The 25730-nt window shown below is 43.1% G+C and overlaps 1 protein-coding gene across 1 annotated transcript; it reads left to right on the forward strand.

The window, feature by feature from the left end:
• The first annotated feature begins 10681 nt into the window (after positions 1-10681).
• On the forward strand, positions 10682-25329 carry LOC146618987 (extracellular calcium-sensing receptor-like). Its single transcript, XM_085370069.1, has 6 exons — positions 10682-10872; positions 11196-11493; positions 11739-12533; positions 12710-12937; positions 13135-13258; positions 24416-25329. The coding sequence occupies exons 1-6, from the start codon at positions 10841-10843 to the stop codon at positions 25327-25329; spliced, it is 2391 nt and encodes a 796-aa protein (XP_085226195.1). The 5' UTR covers positions 10682-10840.
• The last annotated feature ends 401 nt before the right edge of the window (positions 25330-25730 follow it).

The following is a 25730-nucleotide window of genomic DNA, read 5'->3' on the forward strand; positions in this document are numbered from 1 at the left end:
AAAATGAATGTGGTAAAATGGGATTTTAATTTGATCATTTGTACATAATTAGTTTGTCACCATCCTGTCAGAATAGAAAGAAGCTGTCAGCAGGATACACTCCAATTGATACTGTCTTTATAGAAACTACTTCTCCTTTTTGATGCATTTTAATCACTTATTCAAACAAGAAACCATACCAAGTTAGTGATAGCTAAAGGTTATTGAGTCATTCACACATTCATCATGACATGCTTTTATATTGTTCTGTAAAACTCGGGAAGGTTTTGATTTGAATAATATGCAAATGAAGGTAAAATCAGTAAGAGTATCTATAATTCTCTATCTTGTTTGTTTTAATTTTCAAGAAGCCTCTATGTGTATCCATTGTTAAAATTTAGTGTGCAGCACAGTCTAAAAGATGACAATCGCTGGTTTGCGTTTTCCATGTACCGTATTTGTCACGGCTAGACGGTCCTCATCGGTCGCCTTGCCAATTTTTGTTGTGTTTGTGTGTACTTTGTGGTGCTCTCCTCTCCATCCTGTGCATGTGTGTTTGTATGCTGGAACGTGTACTTCCGGAAGCCGTGGCACGGAACGGCAGCTGACCCGGGGGGAGTATCCTGAGCTGGAATCGTCGCACCTGTGCTTAATCACTTCGCCGGCTACTACTAATCCGAAGCAGACCTATTTAACGGTGCAGTCGAGTCACAACCAACGCTGGAACGTTGAGCTAAACCGGGTAGCGTAGTCGCGATTAGCATACCTAGTTTGTGAAGGAGAGAGAAATTTTTCGTTACCGTGCGTATGTTTTTCTCATCTGCCTCCAGGATCCAGGGATCGAAGGAGGAGCGGGCACAAGGAGTTGTTTTGGGTTGTCACTGCACTGTCACCACGGGGAGAAGCCACCGTATCACTGCACTGCCCTTTTTGGATTACAGACTCGAACTGTTGCCTTATTTTTTCACTGTGAATAAATTCACTGTCACTCTGCAAGGAGTCTCGCACCTGAGTCCTTTAACCCAATTCACCATGACAGAATTTTTCTGACTATAAGGCACACTGTCGATGAACGGGTCTGTTTTCATACGTAACGTGCACCAAATTAAAAGGGGCATTAAGCAAAACAGTCAGATAGGTCAAACTTTACTCAAGTCATTCTTCTTGCTTCCTCCACTTCCGTACCATTGATTCATTAATGTTGAATTCTCTCGCAGCTGCTCTATTCCCATGTTATTACAGTATATTAATGACTAGCCTCATATTGTGGATGGATTATATGAGGTGTTCTCCTGACAGAAGTTTGGTCTGTTTACAGCATCCTGCCATGCGATTGCATTTGTCCCTCACCTTCGGAAGCCCTCACATTAATTTTTATCAAGTGGAACAAAGTTAGCATTCATCATCCAGCTTAACTGTTCTAATGTTATGCTAACATAACTGTCTCGAAGTTGGACTAGCTGGTATATAATGATGTGCTAAGTGATCGCTAGCACTTAGCACATCATTATATACCAGCTAATCCAACTTCATTAACCCTACAAACGTCACTGCTGTTTATTTTTCTGTCTTCATTTATGTTGGAAGTCATAGCAGCGCTGTATGTTTAAATTTTTTCACAAATTTCAAAACATGGTATATCATGTTTAGATGGAAACTAGCGAGCTAACTTCCTTCTAACTTCTAACTCTGGTAAGTTTAATTGTACTGCCTCTGCTATGGTTGGGCAGTCAGCTAAACTCCTTCCCCACATCAAGACTCTGATGACACGATTCCCAGTTCACAGGTTTATTGACACAGGGAAAGGTGAAACTGTAACAAACAGTACAAGGCATAATCACTGTACTTATTCACCATGTACATATATAATGATGAAAATATATTAACCCAGTTTTTTTAATATGTCAACATGCAACGTTCATATGAATTACTTCCCTTTTTAACTCAAATACAAACATCAAATTATGATTTTAACAAGTCTTGCTATAATGAATGCCTCCAATTCGTTTGTCATTCCCCTTTAACTAGCTCCATAAGCGATTGCTAGCGTAAACTGCATAAGATTGGTTTTATCATTAAACTTACAGAAAAATTAACTTACTTAAAAGAAAGTGGTCTATACATGCACATAAAATATAAAACAAGTCCATACATACCTACAATGCTACCAAATGCATAGGATGTATGTGGATGCCACTGGATTTATCTGGCTAAGGCCACCATGCTGCACATGCCTTCTCCTTAATTCACAGACTTACTTCCTGTTTTCCAACGACATCATGTCCTATTACCGACTACATGTTTTAAGGTGGCACCAGAGAGTTACAATTGCATATTTAAACATTTACCAAATCTAAGAAAACAGTCTACCTTAAAAACTTTTGATATCAGAACATTAATAAATTCTGTTTTCATGGATGCCTGGCTGTTAATCTTAATTGTTACACCTGGTAAAGCAGCAACACTGATCATTTGATAGACAGTTTTTAACTCTCAGTGATGCCACATTGTTCTTTTGACTTTGGGACCTGAAGCGCAGTTTGGACGCAGATTACTCCGCAATGTTCCTGACTATAGTAGCCGTAATGCTCAGACAATCCATCAAGCGGTGCACCTTCGTAGCTTATCAAAGTTGTACTAAAACATTTTTTGACAGATCTTTGAGCGCCGTGTACCACATAAAATCTGTGCAAGGTCAGTAAGCACAACCAGAATTCATACATAATGCGCACTGGATTATAAGGCACACTGTTGATTTTTGGGAGAAGGATTTTAAGTGCGCCTCGTAGTCCGAAAAATATTGTATGCATTTCATGCATGATTTTTTTTTTTTTTTTTTTTTTTTTTTTTTTCCCGCCTGTCCCATTTGGTTCTTTAGCCATCAGAATTGTTGTCTGAAGACCAACAAGGATACCCAATGGATTTACTTTGCCAAATGGATCATCGTGGCATTGCCGTATTGGTCCATTTGGTCGATCTTTGTTTTTATTATTTATTATATTTTATTTCCAGATGTTACAGACGGGACAGACATGAGTGAGAGATAGGAAAGGGAGAAAGAAAGAGGAAGGAAAGGAAAAACAGAAGGGGAGAGGGACAGTGAGAAAGGGGGCACTCCCACACTCCGCGACCCGCCAGGGAAAGGGGGCCCAGGTCCATCCAGACCGGGGCCCAGTGCAGCAGCGCCTCCCGGCCCCACACAGCCCGGGACAGTCCACCCAACCCCACCACAGAGAAAACTGCACCCACCCCACCATCCACTCATCTTCCAGACTACATAAGACAATAAACGCCCAGGCTGAGATCTTCCTCCACCTCTCCTGTATCTCCCCCTCCTGCAGAGAGAGTTCCTGAAGAGAGGAAAGCTCCTGCAAGATGTGACCATCTCCCCCACCAGTTGAAGAGCCCCCCAGGTGGTTCGACGCACCGGCGGCACCCTGCTCCAGGGCCGGGCCCCCATGCACCCACCCGCCCACAACCCCGGCAACACACCAACCAGGATCCAAGCCCCCGAGGCCCGGCCCGGGCCCCAGCCCAGAGACGGAGCGCCCCCAGAACCTCACGCCCATCCCGGACCCACCCAGGGCCAGCCAGGCTACCAGGTCAGTAACCCACGTCCGTCAGCGCAGACCCTCCCCTAGCCCCGCTGCACGCAGCCGCGAGGAAACAGTCACCTGAGAGCCAACAGAGCCCCCAACCGGACATGACCGCTACCCCGGGTTGAGCCCCCCAAGGAAGATGCCTCCGGGGAACCCCCCGACGCCCTAAGCCTGTCCCTACCCCCACACCAATCACAACAGTGAAGGTGGGACCAAATTATGACCCCCCACCCCCACTAGGTGATGGAGCTGATAAAAGGAGTCCAGAGCAATTGATCTGATGTGGTGGCAGAGGCTGTATCAAGACTAATGTAATCTAATAGGTAATTTCTATATTGGTTAGAATTAAGATTATTTTTATTTTTCCAGTTCATGAGGACTGTTTTCTTGGCTATGCATAGGGCAGTGAAAATCATATGGGCTATATTCTTTTCTGAAGTGACATTATCTAAGCTGCCCAGTAAACACACTAAGGGGGAGGTTGGAATGTTACATTTCAGACACTTTGATAAGTCTTCACATATCTCGCGCCAAAACTTTTGCACTGGTGGACAGAACCAAAGAGCGTGGATGTAATTGTCTGGTGTATTGCCTTGACAGTGTGAGCAGTTGTTGGAAGATGTAAAGCCCATCTTGAACATCCGATGACCTGTATAGTGCACTCTATGTAGTATTTTGTATTGTATTAATTGCAGACTGGGATTTTTAATTAATTTAAAGGTTTTTAAGCAAATCTGAGACCAGAAGTTTTGGTCTAAGCTGACTGATAAATCTGCTTCCCACTTTGCAATAGGAAGGGATATTGATTCATCTAATTTAGAAAGTGTTCTGTATATTTTAGATAATAATTTGGGGGATTTAAGAGTAAGAAAATGTGCCGCACTTAGTGGTGTTTGTAATTCAACTTGACTGAGGTTAAATTTCTTTTTTACTATGGATTTAATTTGTTGATATTCTAAAAATCTTGTCTTGTTGATCCCATATTGTGCAACTAGTCTGTCAAATGGAATAAATTCTGTTCCCTCTAATATATGTTCTAAGTATTTAATTCCTTTACAACTCCATTCTGGGAAATTAATCATATTATTGTTTTGTAATATGTCAGGGTTATTCCAGATAGGTGTACGTTTGCATGGGATTAATGAAGACTCCGTTATTTTTAGAAACTCCCACCATGCTGTCAGAGAAAAGCTGATGTTGATACTTTTAAAGCATTCATGTCTTTTGATGTTTGAGCTAATAAATGGTAGGTCTGAAATCTCTAGATCCTTGCATAGTGCCTGTTCAACATCTAGCCAGGGCTCAACTAAGAAGGTATGTTTTAACCATTCTGAGATGAACTGAAGCCTATTGGCTAAGAAGTATTGGTGAAAATTAGGCAGATCTAATCCTCCTCTATCCTTGGTTCTTTGTAGCGTTTTTAAGCTGATACGCGGGGGTTTATCTTTCCAAAGGAATTTGGAAATATATGAATCCAGAGATCTGAACCAATCTTGTGATGGTTTGTTAGGGATCATCAAAAATAAGTAATTTATTTTTGGCAAGATCATCATTTTTATAGTGGCGACCCTTCCCATAAGTGATATGGGTAAAGATTTCCATCTAGTCAGATCGCCTTCTACTTTCTTTAGAAGTGGGATGTGGTTTAATTTAGTTAAGTCTGAAAGCTTAGGAGAGACATTAATACCTAAATATTTAATATTTCCGGATTGCAGTGGGGCAGAGGAAGAATTATGGAAGGAGCAGTTAATGGGGAGAACTGTAGATTTTGGCCATTTAATTGAATAATCTGAAACTCTTGAAAACCAGTTTATTAAAGTAATTACCTCAGAGAGGTTGGTTTGTGTGTTTTGCAGAAAAAGCAACACATCATCCGCATAGAGACTGATTTTATGTTCTATGTTCTTACATTTTATGCCCTTAATTGTTGTAGCCTGTCTAAATGCTGCTGCTAGAGGTTCGATAAAAATTGCAAAAAGTGAAGGGGAGAGTGGGCATCCCTGTCTGGTGCCCCTCAGGAGATAGAAGCTGGAGGATGTCTGGTCATTTGTTCTGATATGAGCTGTTGGGGAATTGTATAGTATTCTTATCCAGTTTATGAAAGAGTTTCCAAAACCAAATTTGTGTAAAGTTGCGAATAACAATTTCCAGTTAACTCTGTCAAATGCTTTTTCTGCATCTAGAGATAATATTATGGTTTCGATGTTTTTATCGTATGAGTAGTCTATTAAATTAAGTAATCTACGAGTGTTTGTTGAGGAGTGCCGACCTTTTATGAAACCAGTTTGGTCAGGATGAATTAAGAGTGGGGTCATTTTCTCTAATCTCTTTGAGAGAGCTTTGCAGATTATTTTAAGGTCTACATTTAAAAGAGAAATTGGACGATAGCTTGAGGGAAATAAAGGGTCTTTGCCTGGTTTTAGCAGGAGACTAATGTTGGCAGAATTCATATTTGGTGGTAGTCTGCCATTTTCCTCGATTTCCTGCAACATGCCGTGGAATACTGGTGCCAAAATTATCCAGAATTCTTTGTAGAATTCTGCAGGGAAGCCGTCTGGACCTGGAGCCTTATTATTGGGCATACTTATCAGGGCTTCCTGGAGTTCACTTGGCGTCAGTGGCGAATCCAGTTCCATTGCTTGACTATCTAGTAATTTTGGAAGAGTTACGTTGTCAAGAAACAGATCAATTTCATTTTTAGATGGGTTTATTTGTGGTGAGTATAAAGTTTCATAGAAATCCCTAAAAATGTTGTTTATTCTTCCAGGATCATATATTATGTTCCCCGATAAATCTTTAGCAGCACATATAGTTGTTTTTTCTTTATTTATTTTTAGCTGGTTAGCTAGAAATCGACCTGATTTGTTACTGTGTTCAAAATTCTGCAAGCGAAGTCTTTGTATAAGGAATTGTGTTTTTTTATTAATAATTTCATTTAATTCTAGTTTTGTTTTGCATATTTTGTTCAATGTTTCCTGATCTTGGTCGCACGCATAGGCTTCTTCTAGTGATTTGATGTTTTTTTCTAATTCCTGAATATTTTTGTTTTCTTCTTTCTTTTTGTGTGATGAGAAAGAAATTATTTTACCTCTCATCACAGCTTTCCCTGCTTCCCATAGAACAGAAGCAGATATTCCGGGAGTGTCATTAAAGTCTAAATATGAAGTCCATTCCTTTTTAAAATATTTAATAAAGTCTTCATCTTTAAGTAGTGATATATTAAATCTCCAGTTTTTTCTTGGCGTAGTGTTATTCTTGTGCATTAGTGTTAAAGATACAGGAGCATGATCGCTGACAGCTATAGGATGAATCTCAGTGTCTGAAATGTCACACAGCAGTGAGCTGCTGACCAAAAAATAATCCAGACGAGAGTAAGAGTGATGAACATGTGAGAAAAAAGTATATTCCTTACTGGTGGGGTGAAGAGAGCGCCATGCATCGCAAAGACCAAAGTCGCTCATATACTGTTTGATTATATTTGTGGACTGCCAATTGCGCTGAGTTCCTGTTGTGTTGAGCCTATCCATGTCTTCATTTAGTCCAAGGTTGAGGTCACCGCCAAGAATGAGTGTGCAATCAAGGTGTTCAGAGAGTGCACTAAAAAATCCGTGGAAGAATGAGGGTTCATCAACATTTGGACCGTATATACTTACAATACATAGTTTTTTGTTCAATATTGATAGTTTAATAATTAGAAATCTACCCTCTGGATCTATAACTGTATCGAGTACTGTAAAATTAACATTTTTATGTATTAAAATTGCTACTCCCCGTTGTCTAGAATTATAACAGGCTGCAAACACGTTAGGAAACTCAGGTGTTTTAAGTTCGTTTAAACCTGTGACAGGTCTGTGAGTTTCTTGTAATAAAACAACATCTGCCTGTAGTTTTTTAAGCTGGTTAAATATCTTTAACCTCTTTCCTCTGGAGCCAGCTCCATTTACATTCCATGTGACAAACCTCAGCATGCCCATAATTGTGTGTGTATGTCTAATGAAGTATGCTGGGTGTTTCGTTTAGACAGGTGGAGAGAATGTGGAAACATCCCTTGTTTGTAAATAGAAAGAGAAAAAGAAGTGTGGTGAGAGGCTCCATAAGTCTGACTATGTGTGTGAATATTCACTAATATGAACAAGCGTGGCTTGCTTATGTGTCCTGCAAGTCTGTGCGTGCTGTGAGGCTGTTGTGAATGTGCTGCCGTTGAGCTGATGTGTTTGCGTGATCGTGGTGTGAAAATATGGAGAAATAGAGGGTGTTGTTTGTAGGTGAGTGGGGAAGTAGGTGACCACAGCAGTGAAAGACAAGAGAAAGAAAGAAACCACATGAACTGTGAGCAACAACAACAAAAAAGAAACGAAACGGAAACATTCCAATTAAAGCAATGACGGAGGGTGACGGTGTTATATCTGCTATGACATCATATTGATATTACTAGGTTAAACCCATGTTAAAAGAGAAAGTGTGAATGAATAAGAAAAGAGTGTAGCGGGTTCTTATCTGGAGTGCAGTCAATATAACCACGGTGTGGTGCCGGGGTCGCGGTAGAGCTGTCCGTCCACGTAGAGCCGGTCCACGGCGATGACAGCACGGGAGCCTTTCTGGATGAAGCTACGTCGAACTGGGAACAGGACCTTGCGTCGTTCCAGGATCTCTTTGGGGAACTGGTCGTTCACGCTGAAGTCCGTTCCTTTCAGCTCTCTGCCGCGACTCTTCACCTGTTCCTTCTGTTTGAATTGACCGAATTTGGCCACAATAGGCCGTGGTCTCCCGGTCCGCGACCGCACGCCCCCCAAGCGATGTACTCTATCGAAGTTGATGTTCTTTACGGTGTCCTCCGGCAGCTTCAGGTGGATTTTAATGAAGCTTTTCACCGTTGCCTCTGCGTCCTCTCCAGCAGTTTCTGGAATACCAGAAAACACAAGATTATCTCTCATGCTACGGGCTTGTAGATCGATAACGGACTCTTTTATTTTTTTATTTTCAATGTTTAGCTGGGTCACGTTATCGGTGAGAGATTTGACCGACTCCCGTAGCGTGGCATTTTCAGCGGCAAGCGTTTCCACCTGCTGCTGGCTGAATTCCAGGGATTCTCTCAGAGATTTAAATTCCCGGTGTAAAATCTCCACCAGGGACAGCCTCGCATCGAAACTGGACAATCGCTTGTCGATTGACTCCAGGATGTCTGCGATGTCTTTGCCGGCAGGCGATGTTGTACCGGGGGAGTCTGCCGGGCGACATCTCTTCGATGACGGCGTCTCAATTTTGGCCGGGGAAGATGCACTCTGGGCCTTATTCATTACTAAATCTTGAAAACAGCGGTCGATGTAATCTTGGAGAGCGTCTAAACTCTCCCCGTTGTCCTCCAGGGTGTTAGAGATGATAAAACAGATGTTGTTAGTTATATGACAGTTGATTAGTATATTTGGTAATACTGAAGCTTGAAAAACCTTTGTTAAACTCTATGCTACCATTTGCTTTTTCTCCGCCAAAATCTCCGGCGTCTGACGTCACCTACAACATGGGTCGCTTACCTTGTCCGTCACTTCCGTCACTTACCTCAGTTTCATGCATGATTCTCAAAGAGCAGCTAGACACAGATACAGAGCAAATGAAATCAGGAAAGTTTACCTTTATTCTCTTAATATATTGGTAACAGCAATAACAGTCAAGCTCTTCTTTCGTATAGAATTACAACAGAATATAATATATGGTATTTTAGAACATGAGTTTTTAGTGTAAACAAAAATTACAGTTAATAAAAAAAATCTGTTGGTGTTGAATGTCTAAAATACCTCTAAACTGCTGATCATGTACTCTTGCCTTTGTGCTGTGTTTGTTCTTCATCTCACATCTGGTACGTTGTTGCTGATGCTGAATGGAATCTGTCATCTAAGTAGAACCAGTGGTTCACTGGACCAACAGGCTAAAGCCAGATTTGATTTCTCTTCGCTGGGTCAGTATACAGAACAAGCTGGCAGAGCAGATGCCCGTTGGATACAATCAGCAATATTTTATGTGATAAAATGCAGCTCATCTAAACAACATAACCGGTCATTTTACAAAGTTACCAGAAAGTATTGAGTAACATAACAAATAACTTTAGGCTAAGAGTATATAACATACTGTTTTACTTAAATGTAACACATAATGTGTAATACATTATTGTTCTTGAGTACTGACCCCCCACACTGGTTGCAAACTGGTGTAAACTGGTTGGAAGTGCTTGGTACTCATTGAAAAAGGATATTGCACTGCCAGCTGATTGCAACGCTTGGTTTTTCCACATCATGACTCAACAACACAGAGGGGACAGTGTCAGCTTCAACTTGTGGGTCTGTTGAACCACCTATGCAACTGACTCAAGCAAGTACTTATCCACACAACTGTCATTTGCAAAGTGATCTACAAACCCAAACATTACGGCCCACAGGTGGATTACCCCATTTCAGTGCATCTAGTAAAAGATGTAACACGAAACAATCAGGTTCTGTACTGATACAAGATGGCGCTACACATGATGTAAAATCACTTTTTCTTAAACCACACTTCAAAGACATTGTTAAATCCACTACAGTTTCTGAGAGGAGGGTTCAATGGTGTAAATTTTCTTCAGCATGTCATGTAAACTTCAGAATGAAATTAGTATCATACTGATGACAGATCTTAATATCACATCTATGCATCACAGATGTGAAAGTGGAAGTGAATGGATGACTGTAACTTGTTTCATAAAACTCTAAGAGTGCTGTAAAAATATACTCCATAAAAGTACTGTTTTGGAAAAATAATTTTTTTTCTACATATTCATTTGTAATGAATTGTGATTTGCATTGTTAATTCATATTTAAATAAACCTGTGTATATCCTTATTTTACATATATGAAACTACATTAAATGGCAAAGTTGGGCTTGTCCCTCATTTTGCTGAATTTGTACATCTACTGGGAATTAACTGTCTCAATTCGATTTTTATTTATGCTGCACCGAAAGGTATAAATACCAGTCTAAGTATTTCATCGTCATTACAGTACTTTAATGCTACTAAGGGTTTAGCTCAAGAAATGACATCAACACAAAGATGGCCAGAAAAGGGATGGGCACTTCTGCAACTGCTGTTAGTGGCATCTGCCTCTTCTGCTGAGGAGCCAGTGTGCAGGCGTAGAGGAGATCCTGAGAACCTGCTGCTATTTAAAGATGGAGAAATTATACTGGGTGGGGTGTTTTCTTTTCACACAGGCTGGAAAGACAGAACAGATACCTACATGATCAAACCTCTGCGACTACAATGTACCAGGTAAATGACAAGATACAAATCCATTTACATTTACGAAATCTGTTAGGAATCAAAAGTATAATAAAATTTATTTTGATTTTTTCAGTCGTTTAAATTCCTTTCATTAGGGGTTTTTCTAATTTTTCTATGTAACTTTTCACTGTCCACTTTCTGCTGTAACAAAACAAATTTCCCATGTGTGGGACTAATAAATGTTATCTTATCATATCTTATCTTAAATGTTTTCATGAGAAATGCTTTTGTTTCTATTTAAACATTTATCCATAAATATTTGTGTCTGTTTTAAGGAACACAATTATTCATAATTGTTTGTCTCAATTAAGTTTAAATTTCAGAGATTTGCAGTTTGCCCAGGCTATGCTTTTTGCCATTGAGGAAATTAATAACAGCACAGACCTACTGCCAGGAATCTCTGTGGGCTATAAAATCTATGACATTTGTGGACCTGATACCAGAAGCATTGGAGCTACCCTGGCTTTAGCTAATGGTAATGAAATTGTGTCTGTACCGTCAAAGACAACGTGCACCAGACCTGCACATGTGCAGGCCATTATAGGAGCGACCTCTTCTTCTAAAAGCATAGCAGTAGCTACTGTCATCGGACCTTTTTTTATACCAGTGGTGGGTATTTTACATATCTAATTTTTTTTTAAATCTTTGAATACTTTTAAAAATATTTTGTTTTCTTAGATCAAAGCTTTGCCTGGTACATTTTATGTACCTGTACTGAGTAGAATTGCTATTTTTGTATCTATGCATATGCATCACAGCTGTTAAAAAAAAAATTCAAATATTTTATTTTTAACAGCTTCATTTTTTTCATCTTGTGTCTTTTTCATTTATAAGTTTTTCATTTTTTATTCTAGATCAGCTACTTTGCTACATGTGCTTGTCTCAGTGACAAAACCAAGTACCCATCCTTCCTCAGAACAATACCCAGTGACTACTACCAGAGCAGAGCCCTGGCCCATTTGGTCAAGTATTTTGGATGGACTTGGGTTGGAGCTATCAGATCCAATGATGATTATGGAAATAATGGCATGGCCACATTCACTGAAACTGCACAGCAGCTGGGCATCTGTCTGGAGTATTCTGTACCTTTCTTTAGAACAGATCCATCTGCCAAGATACAAAGGATAATTGACATTATAAAGGCTTCAACCTCCAAGGTGATTGTTACATTCCTTACCCGTGCAGATTTGAATGTGCTGCTACCTGAGTTTTCATACCATAACTTGTCTGGGTATCAGTGGATAGGCAGTGAGACTTGGATATTTGATTCACGAACTGCAGAAATGGACACACATCACATACTGGATGGTGCCATAGGTCTTTCCATTCCTAAAGTACATGTCACTGGCCTGAGAGAGTTCATACTGAATGAGAAGCCACTCAATTCATCAAACAATGAACTGTTTATTGAGTTCTGGGAGACATTATTTAACTGTAGGTTTAGGCAGTCAGCGTCATCAGCAGACATTCAGAAAGAGTGTACTGGGCATGAAGATGTAACTGGAGTTCAAAATAGCTTCATTGACATGTCTCTCATGCCTCTCTTTAACAATGTCTACAAAGGAGTGTATGCAGTGGCCCATGCACTTCACAATATCCTCAGCTGTAATAAAACATGTAACAAAAATGTGCAGCTAGACCCACTCACGGTGAGCTTTTTACTAATTTACATTACAATGTTCACATTAAGATACATTATTAAAAAGATATTTTAGTTAAAAATATTTTCAAGAACTTCATTTTGCAGTTCTTCTGTATATTTTTCAGTCAGTAGGTGTGCAAAATCTTTGTCACGCAATAAATTGAGTCATAACATATTTCTTAGGTTCTGCAACACATACGAAAGATCCATTTCACAACTAAGGAAGGAGATGAGGTTCACTTTGATGAGAATGGAGATCCAGCAGCAAAGTATGACATTATAAACTGGCAGTCAAGAGAAAACAGTGTTGTGGAGTTTGTAACAGTTGGTCTGTATAATCCATCATTAGTTCAAGAAAAACAGCTAAATCTGCAAAACAAGTCTTTAATTTGGGCAAGAAACTCAAAGCAGGTAAGCTATCGTACAATTTCATTGTTTTTATGTTTTTGTTCTATTTTTTAATTTTATACATATGTACATACTTTGTTTATTTTGGTTTTGATGCTTCAACATTAAGAGTTTTATTTATTTGTTTTTTAACAAAGAACATCACAGAGACATTTTTTTTCTCAATGTCTATAGACAGTTAAACGTTCTTGATCATGCAGGTGCCTGTGTCAGTTTGCAGTGAGAAATGTCCCCCAGGAACACGTAAGGTTCTCCAGAAAGGAAGGCCTGTTTGCTGCTATGACTGTATAAGATGTGCAGAAGGAGAAATCAGCAACGTTACCGGTGTGGTGATATTTCATTTAATTTTGGTGTGTTGCAAAGCAAAGTTATATATGTAGGAAGGCCATATGAGAACTATTTAATGATTTTGATTAATGCTTTTATGCAGAGATAATCTCCATCTAGAATGCCTGATTAAAATATTTGAAAATATTTAACTCACTGCCTCAGGTTAGTCTGTATGCCTGCACATTCTATTACAGCTTGTTTATAAAGTGATAACCTTTCAACATCAAAGTAATATCATGGTAGCAACAGTGGTTATAGTTAAGAAATATTAAACTAACATTAATGTTATTGGACTAGGGAAACAAGGCAGAAACAAATATGTAATAATGTGGTAATTTCTAAGTTATTACCACTCAATTACTTGTCAAAGAGTCTGTGTAATAAGCAGGAAGCAGCGCTGCAAAACTGCCCATTTTTGTTTAATAACAAATTAATAACCAAACTTAAAAAGTAGTGATGACCACCAGGAAACACCTTTGGCATTTTCTGCTTAACCCTTTACAGCCGATCGGAGCGGGCACGCTCTGTTTTGCGTAACTATTTTTAAATCCCGGTAGCACTGCAACCACGTAAGCTAGCGCAAAAAATTTTTTTTGCATATGAAACCGGAGGAGTTGTACTTACATCTTATGCCATCAGCTTGTCCTAGGTCACGGTTTCCTTCCACATAAAGCTTTGCAAAAACTGCATAAAAAGCGCTTGCAGGAACAAAAACATAATATTCCAGAAACACGCTTTACCGATCCAATCAGCTGGTCATAACACTTCCTACGTTGGAATAGACGTCAGCGCGAACTTTTGCATTTCCGCCATTACCTGCCCGAAACCGGAAGTGACGTCATTTTCGCGGAAATGTAGTCTTTTTTACTATCAGGGCCTCAGGGCCTATACTCGTCTTTTTAAAAGTTATCTTTGACTTTATGACTTTCTGTGTCGTTTCTGGGATGCTTAGGACTCATATTGCACTGCTGGAAATAGTTTATTTTGATGCATATGCTGCTTTTTTGCAAATTTGCAGTATAATATTTATTTTCGTTTTTCCTGCAGTGTATAAAAATTGGTGTATTTCAAAAATACAACTATGAAGACACTCAAAATAAATTTCCTGTGGTGGGAAACTATTTTGTGCAACTTTTTTGTATTTACAGTTTTGAGGGATAAGCCTCTTAAATTTCTCTAACTACAAATATATGTTAAAAAAGCAAAAACGATTTTCAATTTTTTTGTAGTTTATTGCACTTTTTTGCAATTTATGTAATTACTATGCACTTAATGAATACATATTATTAAAATCTGGGCTATAATGGTTGTATTGATGTATAGCAACTTGAAATGCTCCCAAAAATGGCTCCACAGCATGTAAAAATATGATATAAGCTCTGGCGGACTTGGTTCTATGATAGGTCTTAAAGGGTTAATAAGCAGGAATTGAATTCCATGATCATTATAACTGAATGAAACAAGAACCAGGAAGTCTGTAATGAAGTGAAAAAACTTAGGTAAAATACTAATAATTAAGCTTAAAAGAATAATACATATGAATATATTAGGTGTGCATAGAAGTGTAAAGGACCCTCTTTCACAGCATAGTTTAAATATGGATGACAATGCATAGTATCGTAAAAATATTTCAGGTAGGAAAGGAAGTGGAACTAATTTTTAAAATGTCCAGTACACAAAAATAAGATGCCATCTATGTTCTCCCGTTTGTCCAATATACTGTTATAATCCATTGTTTTGTGCAAGCATCGCTCCAAGAAGCAAGCCAAAAAGACACACTACTTCTTCTTTGTTTTTATCCAGGGCTAAAATACAAATGACAGATTCCCAGTAGACAGCAGTCTGCCACCTACTGGCAGCCAGCTCTTTGTAGGTTGTTTCTATTTATGCTTATAACAGAAAAACTACCACAGGTGTTTCCAGGTAATCACAACGTTCTTACGTCTGCTTTAATAGTTGATTAATATGTTATTAAATAGAGAGGCAGATTTGCATTTTGCAGTTCTGTTTCCTGCTTATTACACAGAAACCACCAGTGGTAATTCAGTAGTTATTACTTGAAAACTGCATTTTTTACCCTACTATTACCACTCTTTTACCGAGCTGTATTTCTACAGTATTAAACTTAGTTTTTGGGTGCTTATTATGCATTAACATAAATGTCAGCATAATATTCCTTTCCTGTTACAAATGTTGCTACCATAATATTACTTGGTTATTAAGTGGTTATTACTTTGGTAATAGCATGGTAATAACTTAACTAATCCATCCATCCATCCATCGTCATCCGCTTTGTCCGGGGTCGGGTCGCGGGGGCAGCAGCCTAAGCAAAGAGGCCCAGACCTCCCTCTCCCCAGCCACCTCCTCCAGCTTGTCCGGGGGAATACCAAGGCGTTCCCAGGCCAGCCGAGAGATATAATCTCTCCAGCGTGTCCTGGGTCTGCCCCGGGGCCTCCTCCCGGTGGGACATGCCTGGAACACCTCACCCAGGAGGCGCCCAGGGGGCATCCTTGTCAGATGCCCGAACCACCTCAGCTGGCTCCTTTCGATGTGGAGCAGCAGCTGCTCTACTCTGAGCCCCTCCCGGATGGCCGAACTTCTCACCCTATCTCTAAGGGAGAGGCCAGCCACCCTTCGGAGGAAGCTCATTTCTGCCGCTTGTATCCGCGATCTCGTTCTTTCGGTCACTACCCACAGCTCGTGGCCATAGGTGAGGGTAGGGACGTAGATCGACCGGTAAATTGAGAGCTTCGCTTTTACACTCAGCTCCCTCTTCACCACGACGGACCGGTGCAACGTCCGCATTACTGCAGCTGCAGCCCCAATCCGTCTGTCGATCTCCGGCTCCCTTCTCCCATCACTCGCGAACAAGACCCCGAGATACTTGAACTCCTCCACTTGGGGCAGGAACTCATCCCCGACCCGGAGTGGGCACTCCACCCTTTTCCGGCTGAGAACCATGGCCTCGGATTTGGAGGTGCTGATCCTCATTCCCGCTGCTTCACACTCGGCTGCGAACCGTTCCAGTGCGAGCTGGAGGCCTTCACCCAATGAAGCCAACAGAACCACATCATCTGCAAAAATCAGAGATGAGATTCTGAGGCCACCAAAGCGAAAGCCCTCCGCCACTTGGCTGCGCCTAGAAATCCTGTCCATAAAAATTATGAACAGAACCGGAGACAAAGGGCAGCCCTGGCGAAGCCCATCACCCACCGGGAACGAGTCCGACTTATTGCCGGCAATGCGAACCAAGCTCTAGCAACGGTTGTATAGGGATCGAATGGCCCGTAGCAATGGGCCAGACACCCCATATTCCCGCAACACCTCCCACAGGACACCCCGAGGGACACGGTCGAATGCCTTCTCCAAGTCCACAAAACACATGTAGACTGGTTGGGCAAACTCCCATGCACCCTCAAGTATCCTGGAGAGGATAAAGAGCTGGTCCAGTGTTCCGCGACCAGGACGAAAACCGCATTGTTCCTCCTGTATCCGAGGTTCGACTAACGGACGAACTCTCCTTTCCAGCACCCTGGCATAGACTTTCCCAGGCAGGCTGAGGAGTGTGATCCCCCTGTAGTTGGAACACACCCTCCGGTCCCCTTTCTTAAAGATAGGGACCACCACCCCGGTCTGCCAGTCCACAGGTACTGCCCCTGATCTCCACGCAACATTGCAGAGGCGTGTCAACCAGGACAGCCCTACAACGTCCAGAGCCTTCAGGAACTCGGGGCGGACCTCATCAACACCAGGGGGTCTGCCACCAAGGAGTTGTTTAACTGCCTCAGTGACCTCGCCCCCGGAAATTGGCGGGTCATTCCCCTCATCCCCAGACTCTGCTTCCTCCTCGGAAGACGTGTCAGTGGGATTAAGGAGGTCCTCGAAGTATTCCTTCCACCGCCTGACAATTTTCTCAGTCGACGTCAGCAGCGCTCCGCCAGCACTATACACAGTGCAGGTAGAGCACCGCTTTCCCCTCCTGAGATGTCTGACGGTTTGCCAGAATCTCTTCGAGGCAGTCCGAAAGTCTTTTTCCATGGCCTCTCCGAACTCCTCCCACACCCGAGTTTTTGCTTCAGCCACTGCCCGAGCCGCATTCCGCTTGGCCTGTCGATACCTGTCGGCTGCCTCCGGAGTCCCACAGGCTAACCAAGCCCGATAGGACTCCTTCTTCAGCCTGGTGGCTCCCTTCACCTCTGGTGTCCACCATTTGGTTCGGGGATTACCACCACGGCAGGCACCCACCACCTTGCGGCCGCAGCTCAATGCAGCAGCTTCGGCAATGGAGACGCTGAACATGGTCCATTCGGACTCAATGTCCCCGGTCTCCCTCGGAATGCTGTTGAAGCTCTGCCGGAGGTGTGCGTTGAAGATCTCGCGGACTGGGGCCTCTGCTAGACGTTCCCAGCACACCCTCACTACGCGTTTAGGTGCACCAGGTCTGTCCAGCGTCCTCCCCCGCCACCTGATCCAACTCACCACCAGGTGGTGATCAGTTGACAGCTCAGCCCCTCTCTTTACCCGAGTGTCCAGAACATATGGTCGCAGGTCTGCTGATACAAAATCGATCATCGACCTACGGCCTAGAGCGTCCTGGTGCCACGTGCACTTATGGACACTCTTATGTTCGAACAGGGTGTTCGTTATGGCCAAACTGTGGTTAGCACAGAAGTCCAATAACAGAGCACCGCTCGGGTTCAGATCAGGGAGGCCGTTCCTCCCAATCACGCCCCTCCAGGTCTCGCTGTCGTTACCCACGTGAGCATTGAAGTCTCCCAGCAGGACAACAGAGTCTCCAGGTGGAGCACCCTCCAGCACCCCCCCCCCCCCCCCCCCCCCCCAGGGACTCTAAGAAGGCTGGGTACTCTGAACTGCCACTCGGCGCATCAGCGCAGATGACAGTCAGGACCCGTTCCCCGACCCTAAGGCGCAACTTAACTAATAATAATAATAATAATAATAATGGATTGGATTTATATAGCGCTTTTCTAGGCACCCAAAGCGCTTTACAATGCCGCTATTCATTCACTCTCACATTCATACACTGGTGGAGGCAAGCTACAGTTGTAGTCACAGCTGCCCTGGGGCAGACTGACAGAAACGAGGCTGCCATATCGCGCCATCGGCCCCTCTGGCCAACACCAGAGGGGCCGATAACTGCATTACTACTTTGTTTCTGCCTTGTTACCTGACTATTACTATTTAAGTACTGAGCTGTAATAAAACGTGCTACCTTAGAAGAGTATACATATATATTTCAACAAACTCCCTCTTGCCCCTGTGGGTGGTCTGTCCTTCAAGTTCAGGTCCTTTACCAGAGGTTTGGGAACTTGTGGGTCCTGTGCAGTATATTTGCTGTTCCTAGGACTGCGCTCTTCTGGACAGAGATCTCAGATGTTGTTCCTGGTATCTGCTGGAGCCACTCACCTAGCTTGGGAGTCATTGCACCTAGCACTCCGATTACCACTGGGACCACTGTTACCTTCACCCTTCACGTCTTCTTGAGCTCTTTTCTGAGCCCTTGGTATTTCTCAAGCTTCTTGTGTTCCTTATTTCTGATGTTGCTGTCATTGGGAACCGCTACATCTATCACTACGGCTGTTGTCTTCTGTTTGTTTACCACCACTATGTCCGGTTGGTTAGCCATCTCCATTTTGTCCATCTGTATCTGAAAGCCTGTGACAAAGTGGTGAGAACACCATTTGTCCATATTTTTAGTTAACATTCTTGTTTTGATTTAGCCATATCTCATATGTAGTCTGCAATAAGCAAACATCTACTATCCTGGGTTTGTTTATGTTTTGCACTTTTACAGATTGTGCAACATCTTGGTTTAACTCAATTCTGACAAGTTTGTTAAGTTAACATGTTATTTATTTCAACTGTTAATTGGTTTTGTTTGAACCCACCTTACCTACCTGTGTTCCAGGAACAAAAGGAGGAAATGTAGCTTAGTTTCCTGGTTAATCTGAGGTCACAGGAAGAGACCAGGTGAAGAAGGAGGAGACTCTTTGTAATTTAATAAAGCTGATTTTTAGAGTGTTAGTAGAGAAATGGATTTGTTTTCATATGTATTGACTATGCCGCACAGCAAGAAGGTCAATTCTACCATCAAGCCGGGGTCATTTTGTGTGGAGTTTGCATGTTCTCCCCGTGTTTGCGTGGGTTCCCTCCGGGTACTCCGGCTTCCTCCCACCATCCAAAGACATGCAACTTGTGGGGATAGGTTAATAGGATAATCCAAATAGCCACTAGGTGTGAATGTGAGTGCGGATGGTTGTCTGTCCCTGTGTGTTGGCCCTGCGACAGACTGGCGACCTGTCCACGGTGTACCCGCCTCTCGCCCTATGACAGCTGGGATAGGCTCCAGCCCCCCCGCGACCCTGAAAAGGATAAGCGGAAGCAAAGGGATGGATGGATGTAGTGACTATACCTTAGAGTTTTATTGCTAGGATAAGTAGTAGTACAGGTTTGAGTATAGAAATGTTTGCCATACCTACCCTAATGGAATAGTCCAGGGGTGAATGGACTATTTAAGCAGATGAAAGCAGGTGTTAAGGAAGGAAGGACCAGGGCAGTGTAGCTGTGTGCAGTTTGACCTTAATTTCCGTTGATTTAAGTTTAGTTATGTTTATTTGAACTGAGTTAATTTTGGAGTTGAGTTTTTTATTTATTTTTGTAAATATTGGTTGGTCACAAAATGGTGAATAAATCACTTGCTACACTGGACAGCATCTGTCTCCTGCACTTCTTTGTCAAGTCCTACCAAAAAGCCACACAGAATCTTAACTCGATCATTCTCGAGGGGGTTTCTCCCAATTTGACCTTGGGACTTGCGGACCATACTCGGCACAGATGATTCTGTATATTATGCCAGCCACTTGGTTATTGCGTTCCATGTATGCCCTGCCAGCTAGCAACATGCATCCTGCAGTTATGTGCTGGATTGTCTCAGGGGCATCTTTACACAGCTTGCTCCTGGGGTCTTGTCTGGTGTGACAGACCCCAGCTTCTATGGATCCTGTGCTCAGAGCTTTTTCCTCTGCTGTCATGATTAGTGCCTCTGTACTGTCTTTCAGCTTTTTCGAGGCACTGGTAGGATTTCTGGATGTCAGCCACTTCCTCTGTCTGCCAGCATACATACTGTGCAGAGGCCTATTCTTCATGATGGTTCCTCCTCTTTCTTGGGGATATATATATATATGTACATATATATATATATATGTACATATATATATATATGTATAAAACACCCAGCACGCCCCTGCGGGCGGTTTATCCTTCAAGCTCGGGTCCTCTACCAGAGGCCTGGGAGCTTGAGGGTCCTGCGCAGTATCTTAGCTGTTCCCAGGACTGCGCTCTTCTGGACAGAGATCTCCGATGTTATTCCCGGGATCTGCTGGAGCCACTCGCCTAGCTTGGGAGTCACCGCACCTAGTGCTCCGATTACCACGGGGACCACCGTTACCTTCACCCTCCACATCCTCTCCAGCTCTTCTCTGAGCCCTTGGTATTTCTCCAGCTTCTCGTGTTCCTTCTTCCTGATATTGCTGTCATTCGGAACCGCTACATCGATCACTACAGCCGTCTTCTTCTGTTTGTCTACCACCACTATGTCCGGTTGGTTAGCCACCACCATTTTGTCCGTCTGTATCTGGAAGTCCCACAGGATCTTAGCTCGGTCATTCTCCACCACCCTTGGGGGCATCTCCCATTTTGACCTCGGGACTTCCAGGTTATACTCGGCACAGATGTTCCTGTACACTATGCCGGCCACTTGGTTATGGCGTTCCATGTATGCCTTGCCTGCTAGCATCTTGCACCCTGCTGTTATGTGCTGGATTGTCTCTGGGGCATCTTTACACAGCCTGCACCTGGGGTCTTGCCTGGTGTGATAGACCCCAGCCTCTATGGATCTTGTGCTCAGAGCTTGTTCTTGTGCTGCCATGATTAGTGCCTCTGTGCTGTCTTTCAGTCCAGCTTTGTCCAGCCACTGGTAGGATTTCTGGATATCAGCCACCTCCTCTATCTGCCGGTGGTACATACCGTGCAGGGGCCTGTCCTTCCATGATGGTTCCTCGTCTCCCTCCTCTTTCTTGGGTTTCTGCTGCCTGAGGTATTCACTGAGCACTCGGTCAGTTGGGGCCATCTTCCCAATGTATTCTTGGATGTTCCTTGTCTCATCCTGGACTGTGGTGCTGACACTCACCAGTCCCCGGCCCCCTTCCTTCCGCTTAGCGTACAGCCTCAGGGTGCTGGACTTGGGGTGAAACCCTCCATGCATGGTCAGGAGCTTTCTTGTCTTTATGTCAGTGGCTTCTATCTCCTCCTTTGGCCAGCCTATTACCCCAGCAGGGTACCTGATCACGGGCAGGGCGTATGTGTTGATGGCCCGGATCTTGTTCTTACCATTCAGCTGACTCCTCAGGACTTGCCTGACCCTCTGCAGGTACTTGGTGGTTGCAGCCTTTCTAGCGGCCTCTTCATGGTTCCCATTTGCCTGCGGGATCCCCAGGTACTTGTAACTGTCCTCTATGTCTGCAATGTTGCCTTCTGGTAGTTCAATCCCCTCAGTTCTGACTACCTTCCCTCTCTTTGTTACCATCCGACTACACTTCTCCAGTCCGAACGACATTCCAATGTCATTGCTGTATAGCCTGGTAGTGTGGATCAGTGAATCGATGTCTCGTTCACTCTTGGCATACAGCTTGATGTCATCCATGTACAGGAGGTGGCTGACAACTGCTCCGTTCCGTAGTCGGTATCCGTAGCCAGTCTTGTTAATGATCTCACTGAGGGGGTTCAGGCCTATGCAGAACAGCAGTGGGGACAGAGCATCTCCTTGGTAGATCCCGCACTTGATGGTAACTTGTGCTATGGGCTTGGAGTTGGCCTCTAGTGTTGTACGCCACATCCCCATTGAGTTCCTGATGAAGGCTCTTAGGGTCCCATTGATCTTGTACAATTCTAGGCATTCCAGTATCCAGCTGTGGGGCATTGAGTCATAGGCCTTCTTGTAATCAATCCAGGCAGTGCACAGGTTGGTCAGTCTGGTCTTGCAGTCTCGGCTGATTGTTCTGTCTACCAGTAGCTGGTGTTTTGCGCCTCTGGTATTCTTGCCAATTCCTTTCTGTGTCCCGCTCATGTATTGACCCATGTGCCTGTTCATCTTAGCCGATATGATGCCTGACAGGAGCTTCCATGTAGTACTGAGGCAGGTTATTGGTCGGTAGTTGGAGGGGACCGGTCCCTTCTTGGGGTCCTTGGGGATCAGGACCGTCCGGCCTTCAGTTAGCCATTCCGGGTGTCTCTCGTTAACTAGCAGCTGGTTCATTTGTGCTGCCAGACGCTCGTGGAGTGCAGTCAGCTTCTTCAGCCAGTAGGCGTGAACCATGTCGGGCCCTGGTGCTGTCCAACTCTTCATACTGGAGACCCTTTCTTGGATATCTGCCACTGTGATGGTTACTGGACCCTGTTCAGGGAGGTCGCTGTGGTCTGCCCTCAGATCCACTAGCCACTGAGCATTGCCGTTATGGGTTGCATCCTTCTCCCATATGCTCTTCCAGTATTGCTCCGTCTCCAGCCTTGGTGGTGCTGTTCTCTTATTGTTCCCTTGCCACTGAGAGTACACCTTTGCTGGTTCTGTGGAGAACAGCTGGTTTATTCTCCTGCCTTCTATCTCTCTGGTGTACCTCCTCAAGCGGCTGGCCAAGGCTGTGAGTCTTTGCTTGGCAGTTTCCAAGGCCTCAGGTATGGACAGCTTGCTGTATTTCTTAGGCACCTTATTTGTCGCACCTTTCTGCAACTCCGTTAGTTGGCTAACCTCCCTCCGTGCTACTTTGATCTTGCCCTCTAGCCTCCTTCTCCATGGAGGGTACTGCCCCTTGTGGCTGTTCAACTTGTAGCCAAGCATCTCACTGATGCCGTATTGTAGATCAGCTTGTTAGTGTCGGTAATCGTGGTTGTAGGTATTGCCCGTAGTGCTGCATTAACATCATCTAGCAGACCTTCTGAGGGCACTTCACGTAATCTTGGTAACCGGCTACGGGGGATCCAGGTTTCAAGCTTGGCCATGATCCTATTTTTCAGGTCAGTTCCTCTCGCACTCAACGATCCTTCTCCTATCGCACTTGGGGCTATGTACCCAATCTCGGGTGGGGGTGATGATATCTCCCCCCTGACCTGGCGTCCTGACTCCTCCTTGCCGTAGCATTTGTGTTGTACCTCGTCAATCTCTAGCTGTGAGAGCAGTCCCTTCTTTCGAATGTTGGAACACTGAGCTACTAGTTGTTTCGCCGTCATTGTGGATGTTGGGTATCGAAGAATCCATAGGTCCCTCATCCTATTCATGTAGCCCCTTCCGCCGGGGTTACTTGCGTAGTAGCATTCCAACAACGCCCTGTTTTCGTCCCTTGCCCACCGATGCCTTCTTGTTCCAGTAGCCCACTTTTCGTCAGGGTGCCCTGGTTCCTCAACACCTGACGCGGACCTTGTTGATCCGGGCGACGTCCGAGCCGGCATGCCTTCATATTTATCTGTCTCGCTCATGTCTGCGGTAGGCTTGCTTAGCATAGGGGGTCTAGCCTTAGGACCCTTACTGGATACAGACGCCCCAGGCAGGAATCGAACTTGCGATCCTCTGTTCCAAAGGCGTGTAGTCTAACCACTACGCTATCCAGCTGCTTTGGAGGCATATATATATATATATATATGTACATATATATATATATATATATATATATATGTACACATATATATATATATATATATATATATATATATACACATGCATATACATATACATATAAATAGATAGATATAGATATATAGATATAGATATCGTTAGGATAAAAGGGACATGTTTGATTTTCTAACAGGAGAATTATGTATCTTTCTGCCTGTGTATGCTCATGATTTTTTTTAAAATTATATGCATATTCCTTTAAAATTCTAGGGGAAAGTATACTACATTCACAATCTCTGATGAATGCTGTGTCAATCGTCATTTAATCACAAAACAGTGTAGCAGTCATTCAATAATAATGTTGTTTTTCAACTTCTAATTCTAAAGCACCAGTAGAATATATCATGGCAGAGGCATACACAACTGTACTGGGTAAAAGTAACGTCTGTTTTAATATTAATTTCCAGATTCAGTCACCTGTGTGAGATGTCTCCCTGAGTTTTGGTCAAATGAGAGAAGAGATGCTTGTATAAAGAAGGAAGCAGTGTTTCTATCATATGAAGAAATTATGGGAGCACTGCTGACTGCAGCATCTATATTTGGGGCCCACATGACGATTGGTGTGATACTTATTTTCTTCAAGTATAGGAAAACTCCTATTGTCAGGGCAAACAACTCTGAACTGAGCTTCCTGCTGCTCTTCTCCTTAATTCTGTGTTTTCTGTGTTCTCTGACCTTCATTGGTCAGCCCTCTGATTGGTCCTGTATGCTCCGACATGTAGCATTTGGCATCACCTTTGTCCTCTGTATCTCTTGTCTTCTGGGAAAAACTATGGTTGTTTTAATGGCCTTCAGAGCTACACGTCCAGGTAGTAATGTTAAAAAATGGTTTGGGCAGACACAGCAGAGACTCTGTGTTACAGCATTTACTCTTATACAAATTAACATATGTATCATCTGGCTAACAACTTCTCCTCCTTTTCCATTTAAGAATTTTAAGGAAATCAAAGACAAGATCACATTGGAGTGTGCCCTCGGCTCAGTTGTGGGCTTTTGGGCTGTGCTTGGTTATATAGGACTTCTGGCTATTTTATGTTTTATTTTTGCATTTTTAGCTCGAAAGCTACCCGATAATTTCAACGAAGCCAAATTTATCACTTTCAGCATGCTGATATTCTGTGCAGTATGGATTACATTTGTCCCAGCATATGTCAGCTCCCCTGGGAAGTTCAGTGTTGCTGTAGAAATTTTTGCTATACTTGCTTCCAGTTTTGGACTGCTAATTTGCATCTTCATACCCAAATGTTATATAATCTTAATGAAACCTGAGAAGAATACAAAGAAACACATGATGGGGAAGAAGGCACCAAATTCACTCTGAAAAATGAATGTGGTAAAATGGGATTTTAATTTGATCATTTGTACATAATTAGTTTGTCACCATCCTGTCAGAATAGAAAGAAGCTGTCAGCAGGATACACTCCAATTGATACTGTCTTTATAGAAACTACTTCTCCTTTTTGATGCATTTTAATTACTTATTCAAACAAGAAAGATCTGCGAAAGCGCTCCTTCCTGCAGCGAGGGTGTTTCAGTCTCTGACTAAAAGAGCTGCTCAGCCCACTCATATACTCATGCAGTGGGTGATGTGGGTTGTTCCTGATGGATGTCAGCTAACTAACTAACATCCTCCTCTCGCCAACCACCTCCACAGACTCCAGGGGACATAACAGCACGGAGCTAGACCTCCACACCAGTTTGTCAATCCTGCTCCTTTCCCTG

This window comes from Diplotaxodon limnothrissa, linkage group LG14 (assembly GCF_057381915.1).
Source record: "Diplotaxodon limnothrissa isolate DT_005_m linkage group LG14, D_limnothrissa_male_GT1.1, whole genome shotgun sequence".
Classification (NCBI taxonomy): domain Eukaryota; kingdom Metazoa; phylum Chordata; class Actinopteri; order Cichliformes; family Cichlidae; genus Diplotaxodon; species Diplotaxodon limnothrissa.